The 18,346-nt window shown below is 35.2% G+C and overlaps 1 protein-coding gene across 4 annotated transcripts; it reads right to left on the bottom strand.

Moving 5' to 3' along the window:
- Window positions 1-293: 293 nt before the first annotated feature.
- On the bottom strand, window positions 294-17,427 carry LOC127855232 (protein LSM12-like). 4 transcript variants are annotated; one of them, XR_008037414.1, is made up of 6 exons: window positions 17,239-17,427; window positions 10,180-10,319; window positions 9,750-9,859; window positions 6,542-6,671; window positions 1,863-4,310; window positions 294-1,578 (listed from the first exon to the last, which is right to left on the bottom strand). XR_008037414.1 is itself a non-coding variant. In XM_052390661.1 (5 exons), the coding sequence occupies exons 1-5, from the start codon at window positions 17,363-17,365 to the stop codon at window positions 4,224-4,226; spliced, it is 594 nt and encodes a 197-aa protein (XP_052246621.1). In that variant the 5' UTR covers window positions 17,366-17,427; the 3' UTR covers window positions 294-4,223. The 4 variants fall into 4 exon arrangements, 1 of the variants encoding a protein (XP_052246621.1); XR_008037415.1 differs by having other exon boundaries at window positions 2,000-4,310; XR_008037413.1 differs by having other exon boundaries at window positions 294-3,274; window positions 3,437-4,310.
- Window positions 17,428-18,346: the final 919 nt, after the last annotated feature.

Below are 18,346 nucleotides of genomic sequence, written 5' to 3'. Positions count from 1 at the left end.
CACTAACATGTTGTCAGGTAGTACGTAGAATGCCATGTATTAGATGTATTGAAATATTTTGTGCAATGATTTTGGCCAAAGTCCAGCAGTTTCTTATGTGAATATACGATTTAATCAGTGACGTAGATAAGATGTTATCTACGTCTCTGATTTAATGTAATACAAACTATGACCGTTTGCTTTTGTTGACCATAAAAAGTGACTTCAACATATGGTCACATTGCCATTAAAAAGTAACTTTTTTGAATATATAAATAAAACACCAAACAAATAAAAACAATGTCAACCAGTAAAATAGTTTACATTTATTTGTCATATTCATGTTCAACAGATAAAAGACTTGATGATAAGCATGTTGTCTTTCATCAAGTACATGTACATAATTTTGTGTAGACAGGGAACGTTGTTATGTGATTTTGTATGATCAAATATTCAATAACATAGATGACCTGTTGCTTCAACAATCAAAGTCTACAACATGTTTCAATTTACCAAGCAGATTCCCAAGGTGGTAAATCACTTGTCCATACAACACAGTTTGCCACAAAGCACTTTAGTACAATCGACAATTTTCTATGATTTACTAAAAAAGCAAGTAAAATCGTCACATTGAAACTGATTTTCGAGATTAATATAAGTTATTCATAAGATAAGTAAATTACCTATGTAACCAAGTTCAGTCCAAAGCTGACTTGAATTAAGAATAAAGGAGAATGTACAAAATATTATGACCTTGACAACGAAAAATCCCATACAGACAATGGTGTAAGATATAAAGGTCTTATTAAATACAATAAAATAGAACAACTTTCACAAGGCAATCTAAACTACACTTAAATGGACTTGAAAATAAAAATTTCCTCCATTGATTTCAAATTTAAAACACTATCATTTTTAACGTGTTGTTTATTACAGTAATTAAAAGTATAGTTTAGGTTAAATCCCTAAGAAGCATTTAAATACCGACTCATGTTTCAACACAGTTGTTTTGTAGTTTGCCACCTGCACTGGATTGAATTTTCTTTACCAAAGACACTTTCCTACAACAACAAACATTTTCACAGGCTTCAAGTAAAAGAGATGACATTTTCTTGATGGACACCATCAGCCTCAGACAATCCCACCATTTGTCCTATTTTTAAACAGGTGTATAAAAATATTCAATGAGATTTTCATTTCAAGCCAAAAGTAGCAAAAAGCCACCAATACGTAAATGCATATTTTCCCTAAACATGACATTATTACTGAAATGTCTTTATCACACAATTGTAATTAAAAGAACAAGGGCTTGTAAAACATGCATGCCCCCCATATGGGCTCCCCGTTGTAGTGACAGCCATTGTGTGAATATGTTTTTTGTCACTGTGACCTTGACCTTTGACCTATTGACCTGAAAATCAATGGGGGTCATCTGCCAGTTATGATCAATGTACCTATGAAGTTTCATGATCCTAGGCGTAAGCTTTCTTGAGTTATCATCCGGAAACAATTTTACTGTGTCAAGTCACTGTGACCTTGACCTTTGACCTAGTGACCTGAAAATCAATAGGGGTCATCTGCGAGTCATGATCAATCTACCTATCAAGTTTCATGATCCTAGGAATAAGCGTTCTTCAGTTATCATCCGGAAACCATTTTACTATTTCGGGTCACTGTGACCTTGACCTTCGACCTAGTGACCTGAAAATCAATAGGGGTCATCTGCGAGTCATGATCAATCTACCTATCAAGTTTCATGATCCTAGGCCTAAGTGTTCTTGAGTTATCATCCGGAAACCATTTTACTATATCCGGTCACTGTGACCTTTGACCTAGTGACCTGAAAATCAATAGGGGTCATCTGCGAGTCATGATCAATCTACCTATCAAGTTTTATGATTCTAGGCCTAAGCGTTCTTGAGTTATCATCCGAAACCATTTTACTATTTCAGGTCACCGTGACCTTGACCTAATGACCTCAAAATCAATAGGGGTCATCTGCGAGTCATGATCAATGTACCTATGAAGTTTCATGATCCTAGGCCCAAGCGTTCTTGAGTTATCATCCGGAAACCACCTGGTGGACGGACCCACAGACCGACATGTGCAAAGCAATATACCCCCTCTTCTTCGAAGGGGGGCATAATAATTAAAGCAGTTAAAATCATACGACCGATATTCAAGTCAACAAGCTTTTACAAAAAGAGGTCTTAAATAGTCCACTCACTTGAGTTCGAAATTGTAAAAGACTTGAAATTGTGATCTAGCTTTTTACTCCTCAAGACCTAGTTTTGAACTTGGCCTAGATACTAGATAGTGTAAAGATAAACATTCTGACCAAGTTTTATCAAGGTTAACCCTTTGAATGCTGGGAAATTTGTCTTCTGCTAAAATGTCGTCTGCTGAATTTATAAAATAAGCATTTCTTAAAAAAAAATTCAAAGAATACTATCAGAATAGCAAACAGTTTGGATCCTGATGAGACGCCACTTTCTGTGGCCTCTCATCTGGATCCAAACTGTTTGCAAAGGCCTTCAAAATTCGGTTCCCGCACTGAAAGAGTTAAGTCATAAATGTGGCCTCTTGAGTGGTAACAAGTTTTTTCTAAGACTGGACCTGTTGACCTACTTTTTGGTCACACATTATCCAGATTCAAAGTATGCAAGGTGAGCAGATTTTAAAGCATGTAACCCTGATTCAAACTCGGCCCAGGTATTGTAATCGGCCCAGGTATTGTAATCGGCCCAGGTATTGTAAAGATAAACATCCTGACCATGACTGGAGGATAAATATAGTCTTAAGAGTGTTATCAAGCTAAACGTTTATGATGCACAACACACGACAGCTGAAACCTGACGTAGCGACCACATTCGCTCACCATGAGCACATACTCCTCAGGTGAGCTGAATGTCTAAATATTAAACAAAATGCCAGTCAGGTGTTTCTTTAGAATTGCTACCGTTGGGTTAAGTATTAACAAGGGACAAAATTGTCACAAAACCAGGTTTTCATTGTGAAAAAAAAATCTGATAAAGGGAGAAAACTCAAACTGAACTTTTGAAATGACCAAAAAAAATTAACCCCCTTTGTAAGTTTTTTTGTTTTTTTTATATCTATTTTTAGTCGTGGCGACCTTGACATTGGAGATATTGACGTGATTCTTTCGTGGGACACACCGTCCCATGATGGTGAACAAATGTGCCAAATGATTTTAAAATCTCACAATGAATGACATAGTTATGGCCAGGACAAGCTCATTTATGGCCATTTTTGACCTTTGAACTCAAAGTGTGACCTTGACATTGGAGATATCGACGTAATTATTTCGCGCGACACACCGTCCAATGATGGTGAACAAATGTGCCAAATGATTTTAAAATCTGACGATGAACGACATAGTTATGGCTCGGACAAGCTCATTTATTGCCATTTTTGACCTTTGAACTCAAAGTGTGACCTTGACCTTGGAGATATCGACGTAATTATTTCGCGCGACACACCGTCCAATGATGGTGAACAAATGTGCCAAATGATTTTAAAATCTGACAATGAACGACATAGTTATGGCCCGGACAAGCTTATTCCGCCAGCCCGCCAGCCAGCCCGCCCGCATTCGCCAATCTAATAACCAGTTTTTTCCTTCGGAAAACCTGGTTAAAAATAGAATACAGACTGTGGCACTTTTTGGTACTAAATGATGTTTATTCGTTTAATAATATGTTAATAGTGTGCTACATTTAAAGCTTTTATGTAATAATAGGATTTGTCTTACTTGTTTGTTTTGGTGACCTGTGAATACATGTATTTGCATTTTTACACTTCATAATTGTATTTTGACTTTTAAAATTTTTATCAAAGAGTAAATGACAGGTTAATGATAAATTCATGTACTCGTACCTAATCTCATCTCTTCAACACATCATATGTACTTTTATCCATCTTTCCACTTCTTACTTGTTAACAGTGTTGTATCAGACAGTTTGTTCCAACAAAAATCTAACACATTAAATATAAAGTGAACATTAAATTCAGCTGGCTTTTTGGCTTTTGACAAGAGTGACACAAAGTAACAAGTAAGTTAACCAGCTACAAAACAACATCATTGGACAACGTAAGATATTCAAATGTCAGCAAACTGACTTGGAAGGAAATACCAGTATAAGATATAGCCATCATTTTACAAATGTTGAACATAAACAGTACGCTCTAAATCTGTGAAAATGCTGAGATGCCGTGTCTGATGATTACATGGTCGCCGCGGGAGACGGTGAGTGTGACTTTCGAGTTTCACCTGCTTTCTGTTGCCCATACTCCCGAATGAATTTCTGGACCTGTAAATAATTCGATACATCCATCACAAATAAAAACAAGAGAACCTCATAGCGGGTGCCAACGCTCGGCAGTGGGTGCAGTTTTAAATAAATAAAAGCTTGTCAGAAGAATCACAGTGACCTTGACCTTTGACCTAGTGACCCAAAAATGGGTGTGGGGTGTAGAACTCATAAAGGTGCAGCTACAAGTTTCAATGTTAGAGCCAATGTTAAGGTTTTAGCACGATGCGGACGGCAGACGCCGGACAGCTGACAACGAGCTGGCTATGACAATACCTAGGGTTTTCTCCGAAAACAGCCGAGCTAAAAAATTACCAAAATGATTTTTGATTAAGAACATATTCAAAGCTTTTATACCAGGAACTTCACACATTATATAGGTATTGATATACACAAAAAAAAAGTTCATTGTCGGACAATGACTCTAAATGACTTGGTACTAAAAGACACACAAGAAAGCTTCATTTGCTTATCATTTTTCAACAGAACAAGATGTGTTTGTGAAACACAATGTCCCCCTATATGACGTTTGACCTTAAAGGATGACCTTGACCTTGTGAAGGATGACCTTGACCTTTCACCACTCAAAATGTGCAGCTCCATGAGATACACATGCATGCCAAATATCAAGTTGCTATCTTCAATATTGCAAAAGTATTCATAAAATAAGCGATTTGGGCCGCATTTATTTGACCTCTGACCTTGAAGGATAACCTTGACCTTTCACCACTCAAATGTGAAGCTCCATGAGATGAACATGCATGCAAAATCTCAAGTTGCTATCTTCAATATTGCAAAAGTATTTATAAAATAAGCGATTTGGGCCACATATATTTGACCTCTGACCTTGAAGGATGACCTTGACCTTTCACCACTCAAAATGTGCAGCTCCATGAGATACACATGCATGCCAAATATTAAGTTGCTATTTTTAATATTGCAAAAGTATTCATAAAATGAGCGATTTTGGCCACATATATTTGTCCTCTGACCTTGACCTTGACCTTTCACCACTCAAAATGTGCAGCTTCATGAGATACACATGCATGCCAAATATAAAGTTGCTATCTTCAATATAGCAAAAGTTATTGCAAAATGTTTAAGTTGGCGCAAACAAACCAACAGACAGGGCAAAAACAATATGTCCCCCACTACTATAGTGGGGGACATAAAAATGGGTACTATAAAATGTTGAAAGTAGGAGTAAAATCATAATGTTTATTAATTTTAATAAACTTGCAGACACATATTGTCCTTGGTTGAAATAGTTGAATGTCTATACCCAACAACATGCAACCTGCATCATTACTTATCAACCCAAATCACATGAAAGCAAATGTGACAATGAATCTGCCTGCAAATTGTTATTACTTTAAAATATTGATGACACTGAAGATCTCACCCAAGGCCAAGGTTAACTAATTGTCGAAGACTTGACTTGACTGTCTACATAGTTTTTTGAACCTTTGTGACACAGCTGTAAACTCCGCCTACTCATTATAATGGTTAATATTCCGACCATCTTTCATAAAGATTGCATCATAATTGCCACAAGATTTTTCTAAGATTTGGCCATGTGCCTTTGTTCTTGAATGCACATGAACCAGATTCAAACTCCGTCTAGATATTGTCAAGATAAAATTTCTAATCAAGTTTCATCAACATTGAGTCATAAAAGTGGGTCAGAGAGTGGCAAATGATTTTTATACGATTTGTACCCGCATACAAAAGGCTGACTAAGGCGTTTGTGATTGGTTGTTAGCAGAGTGCCATGAACTGCACTTAAACTGATTGAGGAAAACATTCAGACCAAGTTACATCATGACTGGATGAATATTAGGCCTCCAGAGAATTAACACTCTCCCACTCAGAAGCAAAGTGAAAATGGCTATGTGCAAACAGCATAAAACCAGAACAGCCTGCGAGTAACTTGCAGTCTGTTCAGGTTTATGCTGTTTGTTGCTTATCAGTATGTGAGGGTTGGAAAAGAAGCCTTCTTAACTTGAATCTAGTATTTAATTAAATAAACATGTAACTTTCTAAGGGACCACAAATGCGTCAAAATATGTATCTAATGGGTAAAGGGTTAACAAATAATAGTTGACGACCGCTGACACAGTATGACTAAATGAGCACTTGATGCAAAGGTGAGCTAAAATATTAATTACACACAACTTTATTTATGGAATATGATTCTTTTTCAAGTTAAATGAAGAAAAAAAGTTGCATACAATCTTTTTCACATGGTCCAGAGCCTTGCTTCCTTCCTTTCCATGGCAACTCTCCAAGTTGTAAGGTGGTCGTATAGTTACTTCATCCATCACAACAATATTAACTCCAACCCACCGACTGTCTGTGATTCTGTAATATTGGATATTTTCAAAACCAGCAATAAACTTGTTGACTTCTACAGTGTAACAAGAGCACCGCCTTGCAGGTGCAGGCCGCTCGTCTATTTTCTTTTTAAAGGTGAAGGGACTCTCATTTTCAATCACAAAAGAGGGGGGGGGTGGAGTGAAGTGGGTGTATAGTGTGGGGGCGGGGACATTTATTACATTATCTTCCAAAGATGCGAAAAAAAAATGCAAAAAAATAAAATAAAATCGGGTGTGGGTTGGGGGGGGATTCTTGGGTGCGATGGTTGGACGGTATTTCAAGCATAAAATAAAAAATATATAATAAATATTTGTGTTTTTTAATAATAATTTGGGGGGTGGGGGTATAGTGTGAAAGTGTGGTGGTCATAAATGAGATGATCTTTAAAAAAAAAAAAAAAAAAAAAAATTAGGGGGGAAATTCGGGGGGTGGGGGGGGGGGGGTATTCTTCGGTGCGATGGTTGGACAGTATTTCAAACATAAAATAATAAAAATAAATATTTGTGTTTTTTAATCGTTTCAAAAAAAAAATTGGGGGGGTGGGGTATAGTATAGTGTGAGGGTGTGGTGGTCATTTGTGAGATGATCTTAGAAAAAAAATTAGGGGGGGAGGGATTCGGGGGGGGGGGGGGGGGGGGGAGAGAGGGGAGGACACGGGGGATGGTTTGGATGGAGTCTATTGTGGTATGTCAGGTAAGAGTAGTTTTGTCAAAGTATCAATCAAATCTAATCATAAATAAAGAAGTTATGGCAATTTAAGCAAAATTTAATAATTTGACCTTGAGAGTCAAGGTCATTCAAAGGTCAAGGTAAAATTCAACTTGCCAGGTACAGTAACCTCATGATAGCATGAAAGTATTTGAAGTTTAAAAGCAATAGCCTTGATACTTTAGAAGTAAAGTGGATCGAAACACAAAATTTAACCATGTATTCAAAGTTACTAAGTCAAAAAAGGGCCATAATTCCGTAAAAATGACAACCAGAGTTATGCAACTTGTCCTTTTACTGTACCCTTATGATAGTTTGTGAATGTTCCAAGTATGAAAGCAATATCTATGAAAGTTTAGGGGTGAAGTGGACCAAAACACAAAACTTTCAATTTTCTAAGTATAAAGGGCCCATAATTCCGTCCAAATGCCAGTCAGAGTTACTTAACTTTGCCTGCACAGTCCCCTTATAATAGTTAATAAGTGTTGCAAGTATGAAAGCAATAGCTTTGATACTGTAGGAATAAAGTGGACCTAAACACAAAACTTAATCAAATTTTCAATTTTCTAAGTATAAAAAGGGCACATAATTCTGTCAAAATGCCAGTCAGAGTTACATTAATTTGCCTGCACAGTCCCCTTATGATAGTTAGTAAGTGTTGCAAGTATGAAAGCAATAGCTTTGATATTTAAGGAATAAAATGGACCTAAACACAAAACTTAACCAAAATTTTCAAATTTCTAAGTATAAAAAGGGCACATAATTCTGTCAAAATTTCATGCTAGAGTTATCTAACTTTGCCTGCCCAGTCCCCTCATGATAGTAAGTAAGTGTACCAAGTTTGAATGCAATAGCATTGATACTTTTTGAGAAAAGTGGACCTAAACGCTAAACTTAACCGGACGCCGACGCAGACGCCAAGGTGATGACAATAGCTCTTTTTTTTTCTTCAAAAAATAGATGAGCTAAAAATGAGTAACTAGACGTCCATTACCAAAACAAAATTGCCAAAAGGTCCCAAAGCGCCCATCAAAGTCCTTAAGTAACTTGACTGTGTAATTTTCACTAGGCTTCACTATTAAACTGCAACCCCTGGCAGTAATTATTTTTTAACACAGTCAAGACATCATAACGACACATTTTTTTAATATTCTTAATAGGTTTCATGATGAGTAGGTAACAAATGTGAAATCTAGAGTTATTTATGTTTTTACTATTTCCAGATAAGGAGAACTGCCCTACCTCTGATGGCAGACATTTTTTTAATGGACCTTAATCATAATTACTCAAGTTCAAACAAGGCTTCATAAAGATTGGGCAATAAATGTGAAAGCTAGATTGTTCACATGCGAATCTTTACTTTGACCTAATGACCTTCCTAGTTTTAACCCTTTGTGACACAGTTTCGAACACGATGGACATATCATTGCGACAAATGTTCTGACCAGGTTTCATCAAGATTGGGCAATAAATAATGCCTCCAAAGTTTTAACAAGCTATTTCTTGCTTTTTTCATATCCATAAGGATGGATGAACAATTAGAAATAATTCAGTTTAAGACCTTATACAGTAATGATAAAAAATCTTAATTTACAAACTTGTTCGATTTAAGAGGGATCAGCTGACCCAGTTTTATTCTCAGCCAAGATTTCATTGGTGAAAAATGTTCTGACCATAGTTTCATGAAGATTGGCCAATAAAGGTGGCTAATATAGTGTCAACCCAAAACTGGGGGCCATTTTTTTCAAGAAACCAGAAGAATTTTTGAACTCATTCGAGAAGTCATAAGAACAAGTGTTCTTACTAAGTTTCATTTAGATTGCACTAAAAATGTCACTTCTAGGGTTTTAACAAGGTTTCACTATAGCTATATACATGTATAAAGCAAAAATGCCCCCCCCCCCCCAGGCTGCCATGTTTTTTGACCCAACATAACCATTTTCGAAAATCGGCCGAGCTATTATTAGAACACATGTTTTGAACAAGTTTCATAAAAATTGGACTATGAATGTTACTCCTATAGTTTTAACAAAGTTTTACTATAGCCATATAAGGAAAAATACCCAGCCCCCTGGCGGCCAGGTTTTTAACGCATGGCAGACAAATGGCCATCACAAAAGCTCACCTTCAGCATGTTGAGCTCAGTGAGCTAAAAAATACACTATTAAGGCAATTTTAAAGGAGTTACAGTGTGCAAAATTCGCACTAGCCGAAAGGTTTAGGCTAGTGGGAATGAAAAAATTTATATAGTCGGAAATTTAACTTTTTATGTATGCGTATAAGAATTTGGGCTATTACTTTAAAATCTGAATTTTACACACTGGAGTGAATACACATATTCTTTGGGAAACTTACGTTTTAACAATTGTATTGAACAACTGCTGGCCCTCTGGAGAGACTCCTACTCCAATGTAATTGACTTGCCGTTTTTTCTCTTCAATATTTGAACGTAACCTGTTGCTGATCTTTAGAACAATTAAAGTAATAAAATAGTATTTGTATTGGTGATGAGGTGAAAACAATGTTAATGCATGAGTAAGACAATAATAGCAGAGAATTTGCTCCAAATATACAAATTCACAATCAATATAGAATAAGTCAGAAAGACACTTTAATCAACATGACATGTTTATTATGAACAAAACAGAATCTTTCACATGAATAGAATAGTGACAAAATAACACTGAATAAATAAACCAATATGCCATGATATAAAATTATACATGTTTACTACATGTAGAACATGAGAAATAAAAATTAAAAAATTGTCATCACATGGTTTTACCTTGCCAAGATTCAAGGTTGATACGGGTGGTGGTGATGTGTCCTTGTCTGCCTCTTTGATGACCTGTACATCACTGACATAGGCCAGATTAAACAGCTTAACATCATGAACACTGTGCTTGCCACTGGCTGGGGTACATTCTTTTGGTTGTAGTTAAGTGTAAAAGGAAACGAAAAACAGAATTTCTGAATTAATGCAACAATTTAAGTAAAAATGGCGGGGCAGAGGCCAACGCGTATCCCCATGCCGCATTACCATGGTTGGTAATGGGTCCATGCATAGTTGAGATTGACCGTATTGTCATCGGTGTAGAAATGAAGAAATTATAGTAAAAGACAATTTTGGGTGGGTGTGGCCTATTATGGGCGGGGCGCCCCAGGGTTGGTAATGGGGCCTTACATAGTTGAGATTGACCGTATTGTCATAAGAGATATTCAGTATCAATTTGAAGTAAATTGGTGTAAAAATGAAGAAATTATAGTAAAATGCAATTTTGGGTGGGCGTGGCCTATGTGGGCCGGGCGCCCCAGGGTTGGTCATGGCGCCATGCATAGTTAAGATTGACCGTATTGTCATAAAAGAGGTTCAGTATCAATTTGAAGTGAATCGGTGTAGAAATGAAGAAATTATAGTAAGGCAATTTTGGGTGGGCGTGGCCTATGTGGGCAGGGCAACCCAGGGTTGGTAATGGGGCCATGCATAGTTGAGATTAACTGTATTTTCATAAGAGAGGTTCAGTATGAATTTGAAGTGAATCGGTGTAGAAATAAAAATATTATAGTAAAAGGCAATTTTGGGTGGGCGTGGCCTATGTGGGCGGGGCGCCCCAGGGTTGGTTATGAATGGGGCCATGCATAGCTGAGATTGACTGTATTGTCATAAGAGAGGTTCAGTATCAATTTGAAGTGAATCGGAGTAAAAATGAAGAAATCATAGTAAATGGCAATTTTGGGTGGGCGTGGCCTATGTGGGCGGATGCCCTAGGGTTGGTTATGGGGCCATGCATAGCTGAGATTGACCGTATTGTCATAAGAGAAGTTCAGTATCAATTTGAAGTGAATTGGTGAAGAAATTAAGAAATTATAGTAAATGGCAATTTTGGGTGGGAGTGGACTATGTGGGCGGGATGCCCTAGGGTTGGTAATGGGGCCATGCATAGCTGAGATTGACCGTATTGTCATAAGAGAGGTTCAGTATCAATTTGAAGTGAATCGGTGTAGAAATGAAGAATTTATAGTAAAAGGCAATTTGGGTGGGCGTGGCCTATGTGGCCGGGGCGCCCCAGGGTTGGTTATGGGGCCATGCATAGTTGAGATTGACCTTTTTGTCATAAGAGAGGCTCAGAATCAATTTGAAGAAAATCGGTGCAGAAATGAAGTTAATGTAAAATAACATAAAAAAATGAGTGAAAATCTCTGAGCCCGACCGGCCCCAACCCCCATATCTTTTGACCCAGGGGTCAGATAAACATTCCGTCACTGTCACTGTCGCACATATGCTCATAGCTACCATGTATGTAAGTTTCAAGGTTCTAGTGCTAATAGTGTAGGAGGAGCAGGTGGCCAAGATGGACTGACAGACGCACATCTATACAATATCCCCACTTTTTCTCCGAAAAACGTGGGGATAAATATAAACGATTTACCTTCAAAGATTTATTTAATTCCTGTTAAATGCATATGAAATGTGTTTATTTACAGCGTGTTTTACCAAGCAAAGCTGATAGTTTCATATCCACTATGCGCCACAGGTGGTTAGCGTGTGGCTATGTTGGGTCAACTTTTAAGAAATAACACGATACACAACACGCATGACCCAGTTGACAGTGATCATGCTGTCTTTAAGACTGAAATCTTCACGGAGTAAAGGGCAACTTCCCTACAAAGTTCATGTAGTTCGATACCATAATTCAATAAAACGTATGAAAAAACATTATTACCGTTCTTGTCGTTACATTCTGCATCAAGACTAACTGTCCAGCGCCGTTTGAAACCTTTGTTTACATACATTTCAACTAACTGACATTTTAAACATACGAGTGATTTCATTGGTCCAATGCGGAGGTGTGTCTTTACAACTGGAGATTTCATTCATAAAGAATACATGATCACTGTCAACTGGGTCATGCGTGTTGTGTATCGTGTTATTTCTTAAAAGTTGACCCAGCATTTGTAAAAATATTGCAAGACATATACATTTCCAGAAAGGAAATTCATTTCTGCGTTGAATAAGACCGAGATCGTGAAAATCGCTGCACAATTGATGAAGATATGGCTGTTCAAAGCGATGCACCCCGTTATGGGGTGATTTTGAGTTGCATACCTTGTTATATATATATTTGATAGTGAAATATTTTTTTTTAGAAAAGTTAATTTTTCGTTATAATATGATTATTTATCATTCAAAATGATGTTTTCACTAATTAATATCATAGCCACACGCTAACCACCTGTGCTATGCGCATGGGTACCTTGTATCATGACAGACATACTCAGTGATTTTTTTTGCTTTAATTTGTTACAGCCTGTGCCTTTTGAATTGGGAAAATTAGCGCGATTAACTGTGAAATTGGGAAAAATAGCGCGATAAACCATGAAATTGGGAAAAATTAAGCATAATAAATAAGATTATAAGTAACAGAAGTGATATTGTTTTTAAGTGCATGTTCAGGGAGTTTTCTAGAAAAGGAGTCTGGTCAAATTGGGATTTTTTTTAATCAATAAAAGTGGCAAGTTTGGGAATTATTTATGGACAAAAATGACTAAATTCAAGTTATATATTTTGTAAGATGTTTAAAAAAATAAAGTTGAGACCTAGATTTATGAAGTCCTAATTAAGTTATATGAGACTTCTTTTTAAAGAAAAAAAAAAAAATTTTTTTTTTTTTTTTTTTTTTTGGAAGTTGGGCTTTTTTTGGGAAATTTTGGTCAGATTTTTGGGAAAAAACGTGTTGGGAAAAAGCCGAAAATCGGCTGTAAATTTGAGCAAAAAAAATCACTGATACTGAAAAGGGAGAGTACTCGATTGCAATAGGCATAATGCCAACAAAACATATTTTATTCAACCTTAAACAGCACTTTAACTTTTTTTTTATTTCTTTTTTATAATTAAACAAGTTTCTGAATTATCTGGCATTCTTCTTTTGAGCAAAATGGGCATAAAAAAGGGCTCAAGTATTGCATAACCACAAATGTTGGCTTCAATAATTTTTGTTTAAATAAATTGCAGCATATATTTTACATTTGAAAGATATTATAAAATAAGCAACCAATCCAGACAGGGTTTTTCCACTGAATATGAGAATATCACCTTCCACGAAATGAAAGCACAGCTTTTATGCTTGATACAATTTTTTCTGCAAAATATGAGCAAGTGAAAGTATTTTTATTTTTTTATAAATCAAACTAATGTGTTTACACTGGGCCAGTTGTCTGCTTCACTTTGCACTTATGGAAATTTAATGGAGGACCAATAAAATGTGTCTGTGGAATATGTATAAATTTGGATTATTTTAGTGAAAGTAAGATTTTGAAAAGCGATCATGAATGGCACTAGTTTTTCCTCATTTTGGTTGTGTTTGTATTAATTTTCAAAACCAATAATGTTAGTGAAACTAAATTAATACTCCTAATGCATACGTGTTATCAACAGAGCTAAATGTTCTTAATGTTAACAAAATAATCGATACCAGCAGATGCTCTGTTAGTCCAAATAATTAGACGTAAGCTACCCCGCTTACGTCTAAACGGCTACCGTCGTTTTCCTGTAGCAAATTGAGTTCAACTTAAACTTCAGTGTTTTACGTTAAATCTTGCTAATGCATAAAATTATCATTAATTAGACATAAATGTGAGCAATTACCTCTTAAATGTGTAAAATTTGTGCTTTTAAACCACTTATGTACATTTTAAAAATAAACATACACAACACACGAAGTGTGTTTGTCGTTTATAGAATTACATTGAATTATCTTGAACGAAATTATTTTTTGAATAGGTTACACATAACCAATTGTTGTTGTAAAACAAACCACATCACTTTTTAGCTTTCTGTACTTTTTAATTCAATGAAACCTATATGTGTGTGTTAAAACTACCAGTTGTATCACGGCGTGTATATTGATAGGAGATGAATCGAGTATTTGACCCTTAATGTAGTAAATTCAATCATATGCAAAAACTATTCATCCGATTTTATTGTTTTATACGTTATCTTGTTGCTTATTAATTCCTCTTTCAAAAAATATACGTTTTAGTATATTCCCGTTGTTATTAATGGATTTATAGCGAGATAAACACAAGAAATACACATTTTATGTTTTACCACCGCGCGTTTTACCGTGTTGTGGCTATCGATCTTGTACAATAAGCGTACAGCGAAGCGCCGAGGTTATACATTTTGATGTACCCACTCACGTCTTTTGTTGAATTATAGTTTCATTTCTCTGCCGATTTTGACAAATTATATATCATTAGAAAGCTTACGTTACGTAGTAAACAGATATATAAATATATATTAAGTTTTTCTTCTGATTTCGACAGTCCGGCGAGTTATAACTTTAACTTTTGCAAATATCATACCGTTTTGGAGTTTTAGAATCTAGATTTACGGTTGACATGTTCGTACTTAATACCAATTTGTAGCGTTCTTCTGATTTCGACAGCCCGGCGAGTTATAACTTTAACTTTTGCAAATATATACCGTTTTGGAGTTTTAGAATCTAGATTTACGGTTGACATGTTCGTACTTAATACCAATTTGTAGCGTTTATATTTGGAGTTCAGTTTTAAAAATTACATCTTGCTTAGGAGAATAGAATTCTGTATACGATAGAAAAAAATTGTTTAAAAACGAAAGTAATTAAGGAATGAAGGCGGAAGAAAGTAGCGCGCGTTCCTAACGCACTGAACTGATGCTACGTTCTTGGCGATTATGCTTTTGTTTAGAAACCGGCCATTGAATTTTCTTTGCCATGATTATTATATTTTTTATGGAATATATTGTAGTATTTTGTTCGCGAAACATTTCAATAAAGCTTATTATAAATAAATCTTAATAAATGAACGATTTCAGCTCTTGTTTATAACACAGAAAGGGTGTTAAATTTATGATGAAACAGCGTATATAGCGGACCCTCTCGCTTTTATTCGGCTTTGCATGCATACTTGAAATAAAATGGGTGTCAAAAACATTCATGGTTTGCTGTTAATTATCAACGAGGGAATTATGTATAATTATATGAAATGTTATTTACCTTAAATTACAAATTTATTAAAGATTCTTGAAAATCACGGTCGGTGTTACGCGGGTCATTACGTATTTTGACATCAGGGCATCATGTCCAACTATTCAAAATCAGATTTTTTTCACTGGGACGATGACGGCTTAGCTTTAGACAGGCAGACAGATAGTTTTTTCAGACTTATACAACAGTACATCGTCTTCAACTCAAACATATAAATTATTTTTAGACGAATTGTTAGGTGATTACACATATAGCAGTGATGATTCTGAGAATGTTGCCATGTTTCTTATCCGTGTAATCTAGAGTCCGTGGTTTGAGCATTTTTATCGCGGTGTTCAATAAAAGATATCTCAATAATCTTGTTTATTGATAGATCTGTGGTTTTATTGCCCCTGTGTTCAGCACAAACCAATTATCTCGTTATGATCAGATACTGTGCCGACCAATACTAATTAACACTATGGTGTCATACGCTACAGCAGGGACCTATACTTGTGATCATGGAGTCTTAAGTGCAAGACTTAAAAAAGTATGTTGTTTCGCTTGCGGTTGTTAAAGCCAAAACGGGGCTTCCCAGCTGGCACAGCTGCTGATATTCGGATCTGAATACCTAAACTTATTCAAACCTTATTCTTAACCGTTGCGCGTTTTACGATATCGGATTTTAGGCGGGAATACAACTCAGTGAAACTATTCAATTTCTTATACAACATTAAGCATATTAACAGTTATTGAAATTAACAATATCAGCGACATCTTTTTAAAGACTAAACACCTTTTCAAGTATCGAATTTAACATGTCAATAAAATATATTTATACCAAAAAAGGTTTCATTTAATATTGTTCACATGAAACCTTTAAATGAAAGTGTCGCTTTAACTATAATCCGTGTCTTATTAAGCCGCGAATCGTTTGCTAAAAACAGTTAACAAAAAGGGCTTCACGTTCTAATTCTTAATGAAATACAAAAATAAGTATAACATAATTAATAACGTCCATAAACACACACGGCAAGATCAAAGTCTTCATGGAAAACTTATATGACATTCCACGTAAATTATTATTTTCGTCTAAATCTAATACTATATATAAAGAAACAATGTATTTATAACCGACCAATGAGGTAACATTATGCAACTTTCAATTTACACAGTGCTATATGGCAACAATATTGAATTTGAACAGTGGTAGTGTTTTAAGGTCTGGACTATCATTACTTGTAAGTTTGTATAAACATTTTTCTAGTGCAATTAGTAAAATAATGTTTATATTTTATGTTTAATAATTTATTGCATGATTATTCTGTGCTGTTATATGAATTTGATGCCGTTAAAGCTTCCGACATGAATTCATGTCGGAACGATGCTATTGCAAAATAACGTTAAACGATATGAGGTCGATGTAAATCGACCTCATATTTATAGGAGTAATGCTCGGTGTGACAGAATCTTACAATATTCATTTTGTAAACGCGCAAGATATATTCCGAGAAGTAAAATACACTACAGTCTGGCCAACTTGTGTCAAGTCTTACCTAGTCTTAAGATGGCTTTAACATTTTGAAGCTTATGCCAGTTATGGGACAATTTAATAAATATAAATGGCTTGCAAAATTTAGGCAGTCAGCATAATTCAAATACATAACAGTCTGCCATTGTTGTTACTCATTGTGAAATAAAACAATGTCAATTAATATAAGATGTTACATAAATTGAGGCATGATCTTGTCAATGTTATTGCAGTTCGACAATCATTTTCAATGAATAACACAATTAACGTCACTACACGTGAATGTTTTAACAATCAAGGATACTGATGGCGAGCATTTTGGTCTGGAGATCGAAAGCCAGGACTTCCCCCTGAACTTTTTGCTGATAACATGTTGTGCAAGTTATTATACTGCCGATAGTAAAGTATTCATGTTCGGCCATAATCTTCATTTTTTCACAACACAGACATTGGCAAATGTGGGTAAAACACAAAACAAATCCGAATGCGTAAGCCGGAAGTTGAGATAAATATGTCGTGCGTTTTTATTGGTTCGAAATTAATCTTTAGGTTACATACAACTTACTATATTATTAACCATTGTCTACCTTTTTTAAACAAGTGATGTCTTATATAACCATTGTGTGTGCTTAAGCAAAGAATAACTACAAACATGCATGAATCTGGGAAAAAAACATAAACAAATTGTTCATTAAATAAAAAAATGAACTTTCATTCTTATTACCTTTAATTGAACATGGATTTTTTGTTTTAAAACTGGATACGTTCCATTGAACATTACTTTATAAAATATATAATAAACCACGGAGCGTATATCTAGAGTACGTATGTCACTTCAAACAAAATCTTACATGGTTTTAATCACAAGAGGCTACAATACCAAGAGCACAATATTTTTGATGACACATAACTTCTTTCCTGCTCTTTTTTTATCACTAAAAACAAAAGTAATTTTTCTGAATATATAGCAAATTGTTGATTTTTTTCTCTACCGAAAGTTTTTATTCTTTCTTATTTCATAATTTGCCATAATACAAGTTAATTGATTACTCATATCATAACCACTCACTTAACATCTGTGCTTGTTTGTTTTATATGTGACAAACTGCATTAAAAAACTTTCTCATTTAAAATAAAACTCTGTTTAAAAATTATATCGGTATAAAACATTTACACCAGTTAAATTATCTGGAAGTATTAAAATATTTCTGCTGAATAATAAACTACACATATTCTTTCTTAATTTTTTCATTAATTTGTCAGTTTTGGCACTGATTAATCATCAAATATTTTCAGGACTTCTTCCAATCATTATTGCAACCTTTTCATTTTTAAGTTAACCATAAAGAGTCTGCAAGGGATATATCTGCTGCCATGAAAACTATTATTTCTGTGAAGAAACAACAACACAA

Source organism: Dreissena polymorpha, chromosome 13, assembly GCF_020536995.1.
Source record: "Dreissena polymorpha isolate Duluth1 chromosome 13, UMN_Dpol_1.0, whole genome shotgun sequence".
Classification (NCBI taxonomy): domain Eukaryota; kingdom Metazoa; phylum Mollusca; class Bivalvia; order Myida; family Dreissenidae; genus Dreissena; species Dreissena polymorpha.
Note: the sequence above shows the minus strand (reverse complement) of the source record. Positions and strands in the feature narration are given on the sequence as shown.

What these genes read in the sequence shown, in the direction of transcription:
- LOC127855232 (XM_052390661.1), bottom strand. Translation starts at nt 17,365, where the DNA reads ATGAAGATTATGGCCGAACATGAATACTTTACTATCGGCAGTATAATA. An exon ending in CAACCTTGAATCTTGGCAAG is followed by an intron (nt 9,860 to 10,179) that starts GTAAAACCATGT and finishes ATTGTTCTAAAG; the next exon opens with ATCAGCAACAGGTTACGTTC. An exon ending in TTCAATACAATTGTTAAAAC is followed by an intron (nt 6,672 to 9,749) that starts GTAAGTTTCCCA and finishes CCAATATTACAG; the next exon opens with AATCACAGACAGTCGGTGGG.